The sequence below is a fragment of the Athene noctua genome, chromosome 29, assembly GCF_965140245.1.
Source record: "Athene noctua chromosome 29, bAthNoc1.hap1.1, whole genome shotgun sequence".
Taxonomy (NCBI): Eukaryota; Metazoa; Chordata; class Aves; order Strigiformes; family Strigidae; genus Athene; species Athene noctua.
Genome location: NC_134065.1, coordinates 1,469,608 through 1,489,158, shown reverse-complemented (window position 1 = coordinate 1,489,158; position 19,551 = coordinate 1,469,608). Strand labels below are relative to the sequence as shown.

The 19,551-nt window shown below is 39.8% G+C and overlaps 1 protein-coding gene across 2 annotated transcripts in view; it reads right to left on the bottom strand.

The window, feature by feature from the left end:
- Positions 1-533: 533 nt before the first annotated feature.
- Positions 534-19,551, bottom strand: part of ASH1L (ASH1 like histone lysine methyltransferase) — a 63,891-nt gene continuing 44,873 nt past the window's right edge. For both annotated transcript variants that reach the window (XM_074929287.1, XM_074929288.1), the window contains exons 10-28: positions 19,257-19,365; positions 18,653-18,859; positions 17,488-17,634; positions 16,423-16,531; positions 16,073-16,234; positions 15,776-15,870; positions 15,360-15,517; positions 14,209-14,361; positions 13,677-13,731; positions 13,442-13,574; positions 12,736-12,984; positions 12,207-12,293; positions 11,865-11,955; positions 7,146-7,284; positions 6,391-6,563; positions 5,763-5,929; positions 4,558-4,598; positions 3,531-3,832; positions 534-2,803 (exon numbers count right to left, since the gene is read on the bottom strand). In XM_074929287.1, coding sequence (XP_074785388.1) covers positions 2,712-2,803; positions 3,531-3,832; positions 4,558-4,598; positions 5,763-5,929; positions 6,391-6,563; positions 7,146-7,284; positions 11,865-11,955; positions 12,207-12,293; positions 12,736-12,984; positions 13,442-13,574; positions 13,677-13,731; positions 14,209-14,361; positions 15,360-15,517; positions 15,776-15,870; positions 16,073-16,234; positions 16,423-16,531; positions 17,488-17,634; positions 18,653-18,859; positions 19,257-19,365 — 2,669 coding nt within the window. In that variant the 3' untranslated portion in view covers positions 534-2,711. The remainder of the gene's footprint in view (positions 2,804-3,530; positions 3,833-4,557; positions 4,599-5,762; positions 5,930-6,390; positions 6,564-7,145; positions 7,285-11,864; positions 11,956-12,206; positions 12,294-12,735; positions 12,985-13,441; positions 13,575-13,676; positions 13,732-14,208; positions 14,362-15,359; positions 15,518-15,775; positions 15,871-16,072; positions 16,235-16,422; positions 16,532-17,487; positions 17,635-18,652; positions 18,860-19,256; positions 19,366-19,551) is intronic.

Genomic DNA, 19,551 nt, shown 5'->3' with positions numbered 1-19,551 from the left:
GACAGCCCCCAACAGCTCCACTTTCTGGCAGTGGGGACAGTCAGGGGCAGTGACAGCCTGAGCCCACGCTGCTCCAGCACCGGCGGGGGAAGTTGCTCTGCCCCAGGACACGCACCCCCCGCGGCCACAGAACCCACCTGCTCTCTGGGCAGGCGTGGGAGGGGACAGCGCCAGGTCCCCGGGGATGATATTCTGGGAATAGTCACTAAATTTGTAGATTTAATGTTTCACGTACCAACCTGCCATCATATATGATCACGGGTACACACCCTCCAACTACCAAACAGGGCTCGTTTGTGCTGCTGCTCCTCTCTCTGCACGCACGCTGCCAGCATCCCTCCTGCCATGGTCTGACCAGGAGACCCATCAGCATCAAATTAAATCCTCACAAAACGCCATCACCCAAAAGAGATGGGGCAAGCCCCCCTGGAAACGTGGCTGTAAGAGAGTCAGAACACGACAGGAGCGGTTGAGACAAAGAGGCAAGAAAAGAAAATCAAAGACATGTCAAAGAAAACCCCACAAGTCATCAATAGGAAAAGATTTTTCCATTTAATACTAGACTCTCTCAGGATTGAGATGCAGGCTTTTTATGCAATTACATCCAATGTTAAAATTGGTAATACATAATTTACAAAGATTAACATCAAAACAATGATCTATTTAGATATGCTTTGTAAAAAGGAAATATATTAGCAGCATTTATTTTCAGCAATCACACAGCCTACACCCATGCAGACTAAGAGTTCATATCTATTTGCAATAATGTAGTGCTTCCTGGTCTTAAAACAGCGATCCTGGTGACACACTGGTCTTCTCATTATTATAAAATAACCGAAAAATAAAAAAAGTCATTAATTTCTACACCAGTAAGAAAAACAATTCTTTGCACTTACCTAACATTTGATTGTCTAAAAAACATTTTGTTTAGTCTTTCAACAAAAGAAAGATAAAATGACAGAGCTAGTGTCTCGCTTCTGTACGCACTTTATTTTTTAAAAACTTTTTAGTGTTTAACACCATTTGAGACAATGATTTCTGTTTTAAACTAAATGAGACAACTCAAGATTTTGGACATGCGATATTCCTACTACACGCACGAGTATTTTATACTCAGGGTTCCTGGTACTGTACAGTGCTTCTCTACAGTAAGAAAATATTCCAAACTATTTTCTTATTTCTTTTTTTTTTTTAATAAAATATTTTTTCTCAAAGGGTTTTTTCCTTTCTTTTTTTTTTTTTCTTTTTAAATCAACACATAAAAGTTAATGGAATGAGTCATGTTCCACTAAGAGTAAAATAATTATAATAATAACAAGAATGTACATTAGGACAAGCTTGGTCCATTAAAAAGGAACATGTAACTACTGTATTGCTTTACATCCACGCAGCAGATATATACAACTTGGCACATTAAAAACTGGTTTTCTTATAAGAACATCTAAAACAGGACTGTATATGCATATGTACGTCTGAAAGACAAAAAAGCAAAGCCATTGTAAAGGGGCAGCGTACGGCGGCCACCCCCTCCCTCTGCCACAGCCACCGGGGGGGCTCTGGGGGCCGGCGGGGGCAGCGTGGGGGGGCCCGGGCTCGTGGCTCTCGCGGGTCCATGCAGTGAGAGCTGAGGGCCTCGGCTGCTGCTCTCGGGAGGAGGGGAACACTTCTGGGCAGGGCAGAGAGGGAGGGCGGTGCCAGATACACTGTCTCTTAATTTAAGAGACGGACATTTTAAGCTGTACAACCAGAACACAAGAATAGTGTTAGCAGTTGATATATTCTACAGTTCACAACAAATACTCGCTCTGAATACTGCTTGACGGTTCATGTAGTGAAGTTTCCTTTTTTTTTTTTTTTTTTCTCTTTTTCTTTTAACAGATTTTAATTTGCACAACACACTAGACACACAAGAACCACAGCTTATCAAAAAAACCAACAGCAATGGTGTTGTCAGGATTTGACTTGCTTTATAAAATTTCTCTGCAGAAAAAAGTGAAAAAAAAAAAATCACACCCCGCCCCCTTCCCGACGCAGAACAAGTGCCTCAACCAGCCAACTCCTGCTTTGCTCCAAGGTGACTTTGGAAGTTTCTCCTTGTCACAGACCAAAGGTACGTGTGTGCACTGGCCGTTCCACGGTGAACCTTTCGCACGTTTGGGTACGTTTCTCTCTTCTTGGAACTTGTGCAAATCGGAAGCCACAACTTTAGGGCAGCCTTTAATTTTAAGCCACTGGGCCTTCACCCTCCCATCTGGATTTCATTCACTGGCATGGGCCATGGTGGTGCCAACAGTATCTTGTACAATCACAGGTTAATTGGTGAACATGGGGAATATTCTCATCAGAGTAAGTCAGTCCTTATCCTTCTTACCTCCCCAATTTTTAATTTTTTTAATTTTTTTTTTTTTCCTCTGAGTGGGAGTATCAAGCAAAAATAAATTAAATTTGACCATCCTGAACAATAACCACGAGGTTTTTCTCAGTACCTAACATCAATACAAGGCACGCCCAACAACACACACACCATAAGAGCACTGCAGAGCAGGGCAGGGCAACCTGCCAACCCAGACATCTAAGTGCTAACTGTTTGTATATTTGTCAGTTTTCTGCTGCCCTCTTTTCCTTTGCTGGTGCAGAGGAAGTTGGGCTCCTGCCCTCAGTCCTCAGCAGACCTTGTAGCAGACTCCAGACCACAGCTTCCTCTCGTGGCATCACTTCCTGAAGCTGCTCTCCGGGATGGTGAGCGTGCGCCGCCTCAGTTTTCTTCCTGATCCTTCCTCCAGCAAGTAAGTGACATCAATAGCTGCAAGAGACCACAGGCTTTTGGTAAAAGATGGTTGATACGAGTAACGGTTTTTTCTATTTCCCTATTCACAGTTCTTTCAGGGATGTTTCCATCCACAGTGATATTTAAAACTCCACTGGACAAGGCGCTGAGCAACCCGGTTCAAGTTTGAAGTCAGCCCTGCTTTGGGTCGCGTTTGGACCTGATGAGCCCCGAAGACCCTTTCACCCTGAATTATTCCATGAGTCCATGATTATTTTGCATTAAGTCCGAGAACATGAAAGTGACTGGACAAAGCCCATCCTAGGCTTTAAATTAAAAACAGAGACATAACCCGTGCAACTGCTGCACCCTTATTGTACAGCTTAGATAATACCCACAGAAGTTACTCAGAAACCAATGGAAAGCTCATTAAAGGTCAAAAGAGACTTTACAAATTCTCTTCAGTCTTTCTTTGCATGTCTGTGGTAGACACAGAATGATGGGGGGTGGAATTTGTCTTCAGACAGATTTGCGATTACTAAAAATATTATACAAAACAGTGTCAGTTGTAAGAAATTTCATTCCGATTTAGTTAAAATTGCTACTGTTGCAAAAGAAAACATCACTGCAAAGAAAATTAATTATTAATAATGTCCACTAGCAATAAATTCACACAAAAACATTTATTTTGTCAACACTGCAGCAAACCGAAAACGAACCTGTAGAAGAAATGCTGTTGTGTAATCATAGCATAAAATCTCACCATTTTTCCCTGGGATTTTCTCTAAGAGGTTTAGCAGGATTTGATTAAGCCTCTCTCTCTGAATATGCCGCCTTTCCTCTGGAGTGCACAGCTGCCTTGTGTCAGAACTGCTTTCTTCCACCTTTTTATCAGTTTCACAGGTCTCACTAGAGACTGCCTCTTTTTCTGGCTCCTCTAGGCTAGGCATCTCACTTGAAGTTTGATCTTGATTTCCTAATACATCCTCAATAAGTGGAAGAGAATCATCTTCTTGGTTTAAGTCTTTAATCTGTGGTTTTGAGCGATCTGTTTTCCAGGATGATCTAGCAGGAAAAGAAGGGTTCAAATACCACAATTTTTCAGACACTCACCTGAAAGACCAATTACTAGTGAGTCAGGGACTTCTCATTAAGTAGGGGGCTTTCTGGAATCTCAGACATTTGACTTAATGCACGCACTGAAACCCGCCAGTTACTCTCTACGGGAGGCTACGTTCCTATAACCTGATTTGCATCATGTCACATGCAGTCTTTTAAAAACAAATTGCTTTTTTAATTTTGATTTGTAAAGGTTTTTATCTTCCAAAACAGCTGAGCTCAGCACATACTGATGTTTTTCTGCAATAGTCGTGGCTCCTGATGGGTGTTTTTAGTCTCTTAACATAACTGAGAGTGCATTGGCCCTGGCTCCTCCCACAATGTGAACAGGGACAGCCTGTCCAGGGATCTGACCCCCCTTCGTGCAGGAAGGCTGGATGCTCTTGTAGGGCTCTGCCAGCTCCCACATTCAGCTGCTTTTGCTAACTTTCAAAATGGCTTCTGCATTCTTCCTTACATACATTATTAAGGAACACTAAGGCTGCTTCTATTTTCTATCCATTCCCACTTGTTCCTTTTTATCTCTTTGAAAGTTTAGAGGATTGCTTTAAATAATTGAAACTTATTATTTCCATAGCACCCAGGGGAAGTGGATAGGAAAAAGAATGGACCCTTGACAAACAGGATTATCTCATCTCTTCTCAACAAACAATCTGGGAGGTAAGACTCACCTGCCTCCGTTCCTCTTGTAGTTGTCTGGTACATAATGAGGCTATAACAACAGTAAAGATTATGTTTAATACCAAATAAAACTCACAGTGGAAGAAAGTCCTGGACAACTAAATATTCTGGAAGTATCAATACAAGAGACTCATCAATCTGACCCTTTGGAAATGCCAGTGCACAGCTGGCACATCTCACAGATCAGATGAATTCAAAGGAGAAGGCATAATCATGTAACAAGGATAAATCAAGAGCCAGACTTATTATCTTATTCTTGGTATCTTCTAAATAAATTTCAAGCCACAGATCATCATGATAAAAATCATCTTTGCTTTCTGCACAGCAGAAGTTTGGAACCATCTCTACACTCACTATAAAAAACTCACTGCTTCCAGGAAGGAAAGTGCTTACTTGCAGAAGATTTGCCAGATCTGATACCCCCGTGCTCAGAGACAAAGTGGTGCTGTGCAGGAGGACGTGCACAATGAGGAGTTGCTACTTCCATGGAATTGGGCAAAATGAGTGAAATGAAGAGATATTCAGATGGAGGATGTTAAGGGAAACGACTTCATGATTTTGCTGCCTATTTGTCTGCTGGATGTTTTTTTGACAGCCATTTTCAGTGATAATTACCTCTAAGTAAGCAATATGTCATTTGATAGAGCAGGGAAATGGAAATAGGAAAATACTGCTCTTCTGTACTGGGAATCACTATTCAAAGGTACTGCTGAAAACCATTTTTTAAGTGGGTTTGTTAGCCTGTATGTGTCAGGTTTTCTTTCCTTCAGTGTAATCACTCTGTGTCTTAATAAACTCACATTAGTCTATAGTTTGTGCGACTCTCTAAAACACACACAATTACTTTACACAGTTGTAGAACTGTGACTGAAAAGTGAGTTTTAAGATTTCCTTCACTCAGGAGTGGCTTAAATGAAATTAGCATCTAGATTTTGGTCAGAAACCAACCACTATCTCTAGACATCACCATTCGTTCCACATCTGTTTGCTTTTGAACTGCAAATTCTTTGTCTGCAGCAGATTTTTCTTTCCAAGCTTTCTTTCTAGCCAGCTTTTCATCCAGACTGTGTTTGCTTATATGTCAGCTTCCTTCAGTTTACCAAGTTTCATTCAAAAAACAGAGCGCCAGGGGCTTTCCAAAAATATGTCCAGTCTTCTAGTAAAAAGTAAGGAAGCTAAGAGAAGAAACACTTACTGAAAAGTCTCTCTTGGGTGTGAGTTTCTTGGGGAAGTGGTCAAAGGCATAGGGCTTGGTGCAGACAGGATAACGATTCCGGTGGATCTTGTAGAAGAGATGAGCTGATTTATCGAGGCGGTAATCACAAATATATACATCCTGCTCCTTCACGCCTTTTGGCCTCCCTGCAGTTTCAAAACAAAGCACATAGGAAAAAAATGTTACTCGGATTCCAGAGGAAACACATGGTACACAAGAACAAGCCACACGCAGTGAGAAGTAGGGGCTGCCAGGCATGCTTGTCTGCTCTCCTTGGTTTGGACTCATAGTAGTGGACACACCGCTACTTTAATTTAAGAGGAAAACCTGTATAATAAAATGGTACCCAGACTTTTGCAAAAACTACTATCAGCTGCCACCACGTTCTTTTCCCTGCCCAGCACAATCCCACCCTGCTGCTGATCTCTTTAGTATTGGCCCTCCTAAAACCGAAATCACTGTCCCAGTGCTAAAGCAATAGTGCCTCCTCAGCTCTGATACTCTGTAAACACTGGCTATGGCCTTTTTCCAGCAGTACCCTATTTACTTCCCAAATTAATGGAAAGGTGTGTTATATTTAATTACTCATCCCATTAGGTTTCCTTACCTTTGCAGTAGGTGTATAGGTCAAGAACACAGCACGTTCCCACCACAGCCTCTAAGGGGATAATTTCATACAATGGCACCCGGAAGAGCTCATTGTGATAAAACTTTCGAGAAGGGGAATGATGTGTTTCATGTGGACGGAAATAATGATGACCAAATGCAAACCGCTCCTCTCTGTTTGAAGGTGTAAAGGTAAGAGAAAGAGAGAAACAGAAGGAAAAAAAAAAACCACAACTATTTCTATAAGCCCGTGATACAACTTTACTTAATGCCCTCCACTTAATTTTGAATTATCTATCTTGCACTTTTGCAATGACTGTGATGAAAAGCGAAGTCACATGAATATTACACGTTCAACTTTATCCCCTTCAGGAAGTGGAAATACTCCCAGTGTGATTTGTACGAACGCAGCAGAATTACTGTGCTGCTATCATTGGGGCACGTGCATTTAGCAGGTCAGTGATCGTTAGCTGAGCCAATTCAGCTGTCAGTGTGTATTCTCAGCCTATTCCAACAGTGAGGAAAGTGCATCATCAACTTTTATCTCTTATCCCTTGCTTAAACCTCCAACATTACATGTTTTTCCTTTGCAGTTGGGGAGCACAAGCAGAGACAAGTGGAAAATCATCAAGCCTTTGTAATTAAACCATGCTCAGTCCTGCATATTTAAGCTACAACAAGACTTCCACAAAATTACTGTGTTTTGACAGGTAGGTATATGGAATGTCTCAAATTTAAAAGATGCCTTGAACATACTTCTCGTTTTTCCAGAGTTTTTCAATGCGGAAAATATCGAGTTTCTCCCTGTTGATGTGGGACAGCAGTCGGTAGGACTGCCGGACAGGGTGTCCATCTGGAGTTCTACGGCTGTCTCTCATCAGGTAAACACAGTCACCTGGCAATAGGCACAAAATACACACCTGTAAAGAACTTTTCATGAGTCCAGCACACCAAAAATAGAGGAGTAAATGGTTGCATTAAAAGTAACATGACAGAGCTACCTAATGTTGAATTGTAAAGTGATGCAAAACCAACGCAGAACCCGCAGAAGGAGGAAGGGTTACCTCAATCATCTTCACAAAAGCTTTATAGGAAGAGCTAAACATAACTTGAATTGTATGTCCAGACTGAAAACATAAACATGTAATGAATCAAGATAAATGATGATGTAAGTTTTGATTAGGAAAATGTGTAGAAATTAGTGATAGCTGCAATGTTTAAATCTTTAAGGGAGAAAATACTTAGAGAGAAGATTTTTATTAAGAAAATAAATCGTTGACCGAGAAGTCCCCAAGCCTTTGATTATTCCAGCAGAACTCAAGATGCATAGTTCAGGAAAGGTAAACAGAACTCAAAAAGGGCTGAACAAACTGACATTCCTGACAACTAAAAAAGCCTTTCTCAAGTGCAACCCCTAAACGGGTCTGTAAACTTTTATTTATTCATTTCACCCCAAGAGGAAACGAACTCTTTAATTTCTCTGCTCCATCTGTGAAACAGCATGAAAAGTCCTTCCTCCCTGCCCCCCAGGACCTGACTGCCGTTCTTGTATACTGCACCTTTCTTTGTGACAATGGTTATTGTTTGATAGGGTGACAATACACCGCTCCACTCAAAAAGCCTTTCTCCTTTAAGGAAAAAGCTTTAATCAATAAAGTTCACAAAGAACCTGAAGAGTCTCAGCAGGAGAACATTTGAGAAACTCAGAATTTTTACTGAAAATATTGTTGGATTTAGTATGTTGTATTTCAAAATCAGTTCCAACTTTTCTGTTATTTATCTCACAATGAGCAAAAACCTGGGAGGTCCCAAGTCATAAAAACTTAAAGAAAAACTACCCTGGCTAAGAACAAAGGTATAGTATTCTATAGGTATAGTATTCTAGCTAGAAAAGTGGGCAGTAACAGATGCTTAGGAGGAAAAAGCGTAAGAGTAAGGCACGCACAGGAAAAGCCTTCCCATGGTATCCCCTCCAGGCTTCCTTTAATCTCTGTTTTACGGACTTTTAGAGCTAAAGTCTGTAGCTGGACCACTGCACATAAATAGGCAGGGATTAATCCAAGAATTTGCCTGATCTTTTTGGAACCATTTATACTCCTGACCTCTCCAACTTCCCATTGCAGTACTTTCCACAGTTTAGTTATTTTTTTGTAAAAAAACACTTCCTATTGTTTAAATGTGTTGCATGCTAATTTCAGTGTTTGTTCCCTAATTTCTACATCGCTGCACTCTCCTGTGCCACTCATGATTTCACAGACCTTTATCACATCACCCTTCAAATCATCAGCACAGACTTTGTTCACAGCAAAGATGTTTCTTATCTTATTATCCTTGATTATCTGATTATCCTTGTCATCACGCTCGTTTTTACGAGCAGTAAGATACCCTTTTGGAGATGGGGCGACAGGAACAGTGCACAGCATGCAAGAGACAGACACACCGTAAGATTATGGAATGGCACAACGACTTTTTCTATTTTGTTCGTAGTCATTTCTAATACTCAGTTTGCCTTTTTGACTCATGTTGAACATTTCTCTTACTTTTCCATTAAATTGCAATGACTCCAGGATTTTTTTTCCCCTAAGTACCTACTTATTTTTGTGTATGTGCAGTTATATCTGTTTTCCTTCCATGTACATTACTGTTACTCAATTAGCAGGTCTCAGTTACTTCCACAGCTTAGTAAAAAGTGCCAGGGAAGCACCAAGTATGATATGGCTCCAGGTTCATGAACACCTCAGTTCTGTTCTCCCTTAGCTTATAACCAAATTTAGGATTAAAGTGAAGGATGTGTAATTATATTTTCATAAATACAGTATTGTTTATCAATCTTGTGTAAGTTTAAAAGATGCTCCCAAGGGCTCCTCATATACAAAATCACTTTAAGGGGTTATGTTGTCACCTGTCACTGTAACAGTAGAGTACAACACACTGCACTATTAAAAAAAAAATCCTCGGATTTAAAACAGAAATGACATGGCCCATATGGGCACTGACATTTGCCTACAACCATGAAGTCAGGTTTTCAACTTTCTGGTATACCAGGACCCCTATTAAACAAACAGAAGCTGTAGCTGTAGGAAGGAGAGACAGTTTTAGTCTAGCTTAAGTGAAAAATGGACTGAAGACAGAATGACATAGGCTTGCATATCAGCTAGCAGAGTGCAAGCTCTTCAAGAGTTCAGCATGTATTTGCTGGTGATTAGTCTGCACTCATCCACTGTATTAGGTCTTCTTACTATCTGAACTAAAGCTGGGATAGTATCTTCATTTTACTAAGTTACGGATTACTTTTAAGGAATCCACTTCCCTAATTTCTTTAAAAGACTTGTGGAGAAAAAAAGGAAGGTACATGCTGAGAGCAGCTGCTGGCCTCAAGCAGAATGTAAATACAACCACCTATTTTTGGCTGTTATTTTAAATTAGCTGCTTTCAATTCTTCTTCCCTACCTCTTCAGTGAGAATAAAGCAATTCAAGTACATATTGTACCTGAGTGAAAAAGGAGTATTCAGAAAGAAATCTACACGTATAGTCTCTTGCCCTAAGGATCAGGAAGCTTGATTTCAATTCAAGTTTATCCAGACGTTACTAACTGCTGAAATAGCTACTCCTCTGCCTCCAAAAGGGAGTTTCTAGTTCTGTGTTTTCAAGGAAGAAACGCGGCTGCTATTGCTGGTGCATCGGAGATAATGCCATGTGACAGTTTCTGGCTATGTGGGTTTTCCAAGATCCATTTTGACTGCTGTTTATCACCTCACATGGGAGGTAGAACTCCTTGCTCACGCTGCAGGATGCGATGGACCAACTGATCAGATCTGTTTGCATAATCTCCTCGTTTTACGTGTTAGGTAATTTCTGCAGAGGAACCATGTCTGTAGTATATAACTCAACAACCTCAAGTAGAATTGTCAAGAAATTAAAACCCAAGTCCTCTAACCAGAGACTGAAGCACCCTCATTTAGAGGGATTTAATCACAGTAAAGTGTGTGCACTCACACAGCTGGAAGCTTTTCAGCCTTGTTCCTCAAAAACATGAGTTCTCAAGCTTAGAACTGGAAGACAAACCAATTCAACGTACAGATACAACTCCCCAGCAGTGAGGGAGGACAAGCTGCCAAAGGCAGGCAGTGGTCTCAAAAGCACTTTCAGCCGTTATTACGAGATCAGCCTCTTTCTAATTGACAACACACAGGAAAAATGTAACAGTCTATGCACATAGTGACAGTGGGGCTGAAGGTCACTATGGTCTCTTTTGCCTTGAAATGTGTAAACTACACGACCTTTTAGAAACCAGAGGGAGTAAAAAACCTGTTTCTTCTACTGTATATGCCTGTGTGCCTGCATCACAACTTCTATGGACAGGTGTCGTGCCTCAGAACTTTTGGTGGAGAACTTGAGACCAGGCAATGAATCTACAGATTTCCCCTTTTTCTACCGTGGCTGTGTATCCCCTTCTAGCACCTTCTGGTTACACACCTGTGGCAGTTTGGTCTCCTTTGTCCTCTGCTGATGGTACACAGACTTTAGCCACATAAAGACTAACATTTCTCTAATTAAAGTCACCAAGATCAGATTAGAGGTATATCAGTGAAATATAATGTGTCATGACAAAAATTACCTTAATGCTACGAATGACTGGAAAATGCCATAAAACCCAGCTAAAACATAATCCATTTTAACAGAAAACACAAAAGCAAGTACTAATAGAACTCTAAAAAGTGAGTTACTCTCCAGCAAGGAACCCAGAAAAAAAAAAAAAGAAATGAGAAAACCAAATGGTTGCACTCCAGACAGGGTAGACAATGCAGCGGAACAATGAAAAAGGAAGAATGAGTTCAAATTCTAGAATACTGCAGAGGGGGATAAAAAATATACTGTTCTTTGTCCCTTTTTTTTTTTTTTTTTTTAATTCTCCACTTTCCCGAAGACTCTCCCATACCCTTCTAGCAAACATATCAACTGGTTTTACTCATTCAAGAGCAGTTCTCTTAATAATTATATAGGCTTCTTTCTAACCTTGTATGTATCTGTAGGATGAAATAAATTAATAAAAAAAAAGAAAAATCAGCGAACTGAATGTGCCTCTGAAACACTCAGAGCTTTGAAGAAATGTCCAGAAAGATACACTTAGGGAACAAACAAGCAGTAAGTTGGATGCTTTAATTACCACTCTACACCACAACACTAAAGGCCTAATAGCCTTCTTTGCCTTTACTTCTAAAGGTTAACGACCATAAATTGGCTCAGCATCTTCCCTCTCTGCCAGGAGGAGAGCCCTATCTGTGCTAAAGGTAATTAATGTTTCTTCATCAACCAGGCTGTGAGAACTCTTACTATGTGTCACTCCCACAATAGCGAAGAGCTCAGCTTTCTACTTGTAAAAAGATAAAAACATTTCAAACGGGGTGATGTAAGAAATCTCTGTACACTCTTATCTGATGGAAATGACAGCAGCCAGCAGAGTTAGCACATACCTTGGCGCAGCAGCAGATCATCCCGTAACAAGCATATATAATAAACACAGCCAGGCTGGGCATAATGGGGACGAGGAATCATGGGAACCTCCTGGGTGAGAAAAGAAAAAAGGAAGGAAATTCTGAGATGTTCACCATCATCAGCACAAACATGGGGCTGATCTCCTTTTGGAAATATGCAGAATGGACAGGGAAGAACTGACACTCAATGTGATTAAACCTAAACCAAGGAAGTTACACTATAAAGTGAGAATGCCACACTGGTCTTGCCAATCTTGATAAATATAAATGCAAGAATTGCTTTAGTTCATAACATAGTAATGAAGAAACTTTTTTTTTTACCCTGTTCACAGAGCGAGGCTCACACTGCTCACACAAGTAGTGTTCAACATCAGAATTCACACCCATGCAGTCACAGTGCTGCCAGACCTAGAAAAAGATGCATCCCAGTTAGAAATTCCTGTGACAGATTTTATTTACAAATTGCATTCCCCTATTAAGGAAAGCAAGAAAACAAGCTTCCTAAAGGAAATTCAAGATTTTCTTTGAACTATTTCACACTATATCAGAAGACAGACAAGATCTCCATGCAACTGTTTGTGTTCAAGCCTCAAATTGTGGAAATTATTTCTGCTCGCCTAAAGACAGGAGTTGCTGGCAGTTTCAGAAAAGTGCTAGGTCCTCCACACAGAAATGCAAGTGGCATTTCCTCTGTGAAAACAGAATCTCTCAATTCTTTTGGAAAGGAAATGAAAGTCTGAAGAGGTAATTAGGGCTACTCGCTGCATGGAAACTGCTGGTAAAAGTTCCACTGGTTATGGAGAACAGAAAAAGAGCATCAGGCTCCACTTTGTGTCCCCCCCGGCCTCACCATGCACTTTTCACACTGGATCATGAGTCCTTCATCTTTGTAAAGGCCACAAATGCAACGGATCACGTCTTCGTCCTTCTCATGTCCATTTTCTTTTTCACAGACCGATGTCTCGCTGCTGTCAGCTTCACTTGCTGTTTCTCCCACAATTTCGTCAATTTGGGCAGATGCCTCATGGCGAGCGTTATAGTATGCTTTCCGTAGTCGGCATACATCACGCCCAGTTGGAGATTTTCTGCCATAATATTTCTGAATAAAAGAAACAAAAAGATTTTTTTCCCAGGTTCCATGCTTTTGATGCATTCCTCCTATCCGCATGCACCCTTAAAGGTGTCTTCACTAAGGCTCCATCCACAAATATAGTATTCACCTGTCCATCTACTTCCTTATTTTGAGCACCAGATCCATGTATTTTACATATGACACAGAAGAACAAGGTACCTCTTCCAAAGGTACTGCAATTTCTTTAGGTTAGCTATTCATGCATGCTCTTGATCTTCTATTTGTCTGACCTAATGCAACCAAAAAGCACTAAGAGTAAGCTGAAGCACATGAATTGCTATCAACGTCCGTTCATCAGAAATGGATTATCACAAGTTCTCTTTCTCTAAAGTATTTTTCTTCTTTTATTACTGTAAGTCAGTGAGAGCATTAAATGAGGGTATATCCCCACTGTTTATGCAATAGCTTTAAGGGAGAGCCTCACCTCTGCGTTCCGGAAGACCTTCAGCATGTCCCCATCAAAAGCTTCCACGGTTTTATAATAGCCCGTCAAGATCTGTTTCTCAATTGTGGCAAGGTCCAATGGGTCAGAGATCTTTTCATAATAGTCTGCATTTCTAAAACGGGAATGTATGCACAATGTCATTTTTGCTAGCAAGTCAAAGCTGTGCAAATCCATTATAGAAAACTATGGGTTGCTCTGAGAAGCAAATCCTTACTTTTTCTTTGGGGGTAGGTTCAGGAGGGGAGCTGCAAGAGCCTGCCTGGAGGAATCTGTAACAGGAACGTGCAGTTTAGCAACATTTACTTGAGTGAAACTTAAAAAGACAAGTAAATAACAACCTGATTCTAAAAAAGGCTCTTCTACTATCCAAGGCACAGGGAATTGAAATGCTTTTGCACTTCTAGAAGTTGGTTGCTGTAATCACACTACACGTAGCAAAATGGAAGATAGTTTCCTTGCAATTCTGTCAATTGTACCATTTTGCTGAACTACTGAAAAATCAATTTAAAAGGATAGCAACATCTGCAGATTCTGGTGGCAGAAGAACGGGTTGAGGATAAAGCAAAGTGATTACTGGTAGCAGGAGACAGAGGAAAAAAACCCCAAAACATCCCCCCCCAAGAAGGTTATTTAATGTTCTGAAATAAATTATTTTTTTCCCCTAGTATTTTCTATTCAGAGAGTCCATTGTTCTAGAGGCTGAAAAAGTCTCCATGGAGGTTTTTTTTTAGGAGAGTCACCTTCACCTTTATAGGATATGATGCTATCACATATTTCCTTGAAGATCTGTGCTAGGCGGGCAGCACGAGCAACTTCAATATTCTCTTCAGCTGCAGCCAAGCGTCGTGTTCTCACAGAGCGGGAGGTCTGAAGGGCTGAAAACTGGGTCATGAAGACATCTGAAAGAGGGCAAAAAAGAATTATCTCTAAATAAAATAAATAAAGATCATCTTTTCCTATCCAGCAATTCCACCACCAATTATTAAAATTAACATGTTTTCTAAGCTACTGTAACAGTAAAAGGCTTCAGATTCATTTTCCCAAATCGGCTCTCACTGCTTATAGCTCATCTAAATGGTTAAGCTGGTTATCAAAGTATTTTATTTTGCTGGAACAAATGCAGCATGTCATTGAATTCACCCAGAATACTCACTTCCCAACCTCTCATGTACTTGACAGTGGGGACCAAATCCTGCATGGCTGTGAAGATTATGGTCCTACGAATAGAGTGCTATTTCTGGAGCAGGATTAACACATTTTTTCTGATAGTCATATTTTGTCCCATTCCCGTAACTGACTGCATGCCAAAAAGCTTTGTTCTCTGAAGGCCTGAAATCCATAGAATTATGAGGATAAATGACAATTTTCAAAGTCAGTGCAACTGTTTCTGGTCTAGGGATACAGAAAGCAGAAAACAGCCCTTCTGTGTAAGGGTCCAATCATGGAAAATGTTAAGTATCATCCTCCTCCTTTGATAAACCACTCTTGATGAACTGTGAGCCATGGCAACTTCTACCAAGACTTGAGAGACATGGGGGCTGTTGGGGGAGCACAAACAAATCCAGCAACCAGACAAATGGTTTATACGGTACAAAATTCTTATGCTTAAAAAAATAGCAGTAAGTGTTTCAGAGGAAACTGCAGGGTCCCATAATGCAAAAAATACACCGAAACAGTGAAAGAGCTTCTATCTTACCCTGCTAGGTAAAGATAAGGGCATACATACACACATATATAGGTATTTTTATCTGCATAGCATTCCCTGTATGTATTACAAAAGGTATAAGGATCTTATAGTAACTACATTTGATTTATTCACAGAGCTTATGTAAACTCTTCACGGGCATGTCATACAGGTTCTCAAAGGAGCAACCTGAGGAACCCGTGTTGGCCTCACCAGATTTAATGTTGCCGTCATCCCGGCAGATCCCATTCCAGCGGTTGTAGAGCGATGTGGTGTGGATGTTGTCACTGACGTGCTTCACTTCCTCTTGTTTTTGTCGAATTTTTTCCCAGTTTCGTACCAAAAATACATGGTGTTTTAGCACAAAATTCCTACAGAAATTAGAAAAGCATTCAAAATCACCTTTTTACTGTAAAATTTCTTGTTTAATGTGGGGGAAAAAGACAGCTATTCAGAGATACACTTCTGTGCCTTCTCAGTGGAGAGGAATTTCACCTTAGCTGGTTAAAGGAGAGCTAAGAACTGCTTACTCAGGCATTTCATCGTGCCCTATCTTACAGAGAAAAATAATTTCAACTTTTGCACAACACTCAGTTCCTGAGGAAAGTCCCACTGAAATCATTCCTTACCTTTCTCTGTTAGACATGGGCTTCATCTGAAGCTGTGGTGTCAGCCTTGTTGGAGCGTTCACACTTTCACTGGGCTCCTCTGGGATGTGGCCCCTCTGGAAAACAGATCATTCTGATAGACAGGAAAAACTGTGCCAAGAACTTAGCAAAGCAGTAAAAGTAGTTCTTGAGAGAGAACCTGTAGTATATCTCTATAGTATTTCTCTGAAGTTTAAAATACAGAATTTTTCAGTCTGATGGAACAAACAGATTTCCTATTAACCTTTATCCATGAAAAAAGCTGTCTTTACTACTTACTCTCTTCTTTAGTTTGTGCTTTGACTTCCTTTTCTCTTTCGACCGTCCAGGCCTTCTGTGGGTGCTCACAGGCTGATTGTTTTTGCTTGAAAGTCCATTCATTCGCTGACTTTTACCCCCAATTATCCCTCTGCATTTGTCAAAACCACATTTGCAGAGTTGCTTTGAAAAAAAAAAAAAAAAAAAAAAAAAATTAAATACCCCCCCCAACATTTAGATTATCTCTCACTATTATAAAGAACCCATTCTGTCAAATACAACACCAGAATAGTTTTGTTAATTGACCTTCAACTTTACAGCACTGTTTGTCCTTGGTGAGTTTTTTCAAGGTCTTGCACTGTGATCCTTACCTGTTTTTCAACATTAAATGAATGAAAATTGTAGTCATAAGTCAATTCGGTACCAGCAGGCATATCTTTAAGCGCATACAATCCAATCCGGTAAACACCATTAACAGACCTGCAGGGAAAATACAATAAAATATTCCCAATAATTAAAAAGAAATTGTTTTTGTCCACATAGAAGTGTTAAGTGACAGGAAGCAACACTTCTGCTGTGCCCTGGATTATGCTTATTCTTCATTTCTACTGTTCTCTTGTTTATCTCTTACAATAAACTCTGAAAGCCAAAAAAGTGAATATTTATTTACAAAGAGTAGGCAGTTGTGCTTCAAACAGAGAAGTTACAAACTACACTGGTTATCACAGCAGATCTACTTACCAACCGCCAAGATTCAGGCCCTCACCCTAAATCCAGAGCTTACACTAATCATCACACCTCATCTCACAAAACGCACTAAAATTAACTGCCTCTCCATTTCTTTTGCTTATTTTTTGTGTTGGATTTTAAAATTTAAAACTTGATTACTATTGCTTTAATCCACTAAAATTATCTGAGAATCACAGGCTCCTCTGCTGTACTGCCATCACAGCTGATTCCTATTATGACCGTCTGCTATTTCACTGTAAGTTATTCACTACAAATTTCTTAGAAGTATTTCCTACTAGTCTGGCACTGGATTTCTTCTGATAACGCAGTACTGATATGACACAGGGTGTGCTGAAATAAGACTACTTCCCTGTTTACCTACTTTTAAAAAAAAAAATATCTGAATTGGCAGAAGATACACACAGATCATTTTATGGCATTACCTAGGCTTCAAGATTTGTAGCAGGTTAACAGGATGACAAACAACAAGGCTTTGCCTTGCCAGAAAACTTAGATCCAAACTTAGATCTACAAGATGTCCAACACTTGAAAGCATAACACTGCTTCTCTTGTGCAATGCAAACATGACAGTAAATATTATTTACACTGTTCAGCTTGATTCCCCTCCCTGTTTTTAGATCAGATTCTCTTAGATGATCTGGTTATCTATGTCTTAGTCACAGTCTTCCAGTAAATATTTTTCTTACCATTTCTGCATCTCACAGTTAGGATTACAGCTGTGGTTGATAAAACGAGCTTCATTGCCCATACGATAACTATCTATGACCATTCCACTGTCTAAATTCAGGCAGTAATGATCGCTGTGATTATGGTACTGTTCAATCATCCGGTTCCTAGGAAGCAACACAGGAAAGTTATTTGTGATTCTGCTTGTCGCTGCAAAGCAAACAGGGAGTAACATAGTAATAGCACATTCAAGAATTCTGAGAGAGGGTTTTGAAGAAAAAGCAATTATAAACTTTTATATTTTATAGAACTGTACACCTAGAGATGGAGGAAAACCATTATTATACCTATTTTTATAAGTCAAGGCCATTGACAGAGCTTGGATTAGAATTTAGAAATTTGCTCTTCTGGAATGCTCCCTTTTGGGTTCTGCAGATTATGTGTATACATTTCATGTTGATAACCTGTGTATGGAAGAAAAAATGCAAGTATACATTCTATGGTGTGTATATGTATGCATGTGTACAACAACTGGCTTCTTCCTTTCATTATCTGGGACCGGATACAACTTCTGGAATTACATCCATGGATTACAGCTACCTCTTTTTAGCAAGAGAGCAAGAGTAACCAGAGTCAGTTGTGTTAGCAGTTATCTCAGTACGACAAGATTGCATTTGTCTTTTGTTGGAGCTCTAGGAGTAGCAAGTATGTCCCTCCAATCTTAATTCTCTTATGATGCTATGTAGTTAACAAGAATACAATTTCTTTCATTGGTTATTAATGCTTCCACTTGTTCTTTTTTTTCACACCTATCTGCAAAAGCTCATTTCCCTTCCTGCTCCCTTCTGCCCCTCAATTCTATCTTGCACAGTTCAAATCCTGCACAATACTCATAATTATATCAAATTCACATTCACTTGTGGCATTTGGCATTTACAGAGCAGATGATGCATTCCACACGCTAATCATTCCTCTCTATTTGACTGAGAAAAACTTGGTTGAGCAAAAAAAGCTGAATTCTAAGCCTTCCTTCTCGTGGCTGTGACCAGAAAAGCATTCTTTTTTTTTTTTTTTCCCCTGATTCTCTCCCCTTCATTTCTGTCTAAGGATTTCCCCAAAATTATAATAGATACTAAAGTCATTTATTGAGCCTTCCATACTAAAGCAGCAAATAAATATTTCTACCTGAATTCTTGCTCACTAACAACTTCTCCCAGATATTCAATGATAAACTGTCCTGCTTTCAGGGGTTCTTTGGTACGAATACCCCATCCTTTCTCCTCAGCCCGGAACCTCTCCAGGCACTGCACCCATTCATGCCTCTGTATCCGCTGATTGCAACACTGTTCACCACAAGGGCAGGTGTTTGGTGAACACTCTGCAAAGATCATCCTAAAATAAAAAACAAAGAAGGTAAAGGAAGGTGAATAGCATATTTTTAGATCTATCATCCAGGAAAAAAAAAAAAAAAAAAAAAAGGAAAAAAATTCCTCTGTTAAACAAATGTTATTGAAGAACTAAAATGCTTCTTGTTTTCAAGGTATAATTCAGACAGTCTGGCTCTCCCTGCTGTTCAAAGAGTAAAATGGAGCTTTTTATGGGATCTGCCTCTGATGAAAGAGGTAGGGGAGCATACATGCAGCAGAAAGTTACCATGTATGCTCTGTAACAATATTTTTATTACTGGAGTTGCATCCAGCACAATTATTTTTTTAAGATATTATTAGTTGATGTGAAATAATTCATTTACTGAAATTCTCTTATGATAGTCAGTCAACCTATTTCTAACCTGTTAAGACAATCCTCCACACAGCCCTTTCCGTTGTCATCGTCTGGTTTCTTACAATTGCAGGTAGTGGCCTCATAGCCAGAAAGAGGCTTGACATCCACATAGACATCTGGAGAAAAAAAAAAACAAAAACAAAAAACCAAACCCAAACAGGGAAAAGAATTCTTTCCAGGTGAAAAAACCAGAACTATTTATATATAATATTTTCATTCCAATTACATAAAGCAAAAAAAGAAGGTGGAAGTGTCTTTAGTAGGATGAAGAACATGATAGAAAGGAGGGTTGTCATGTGAAA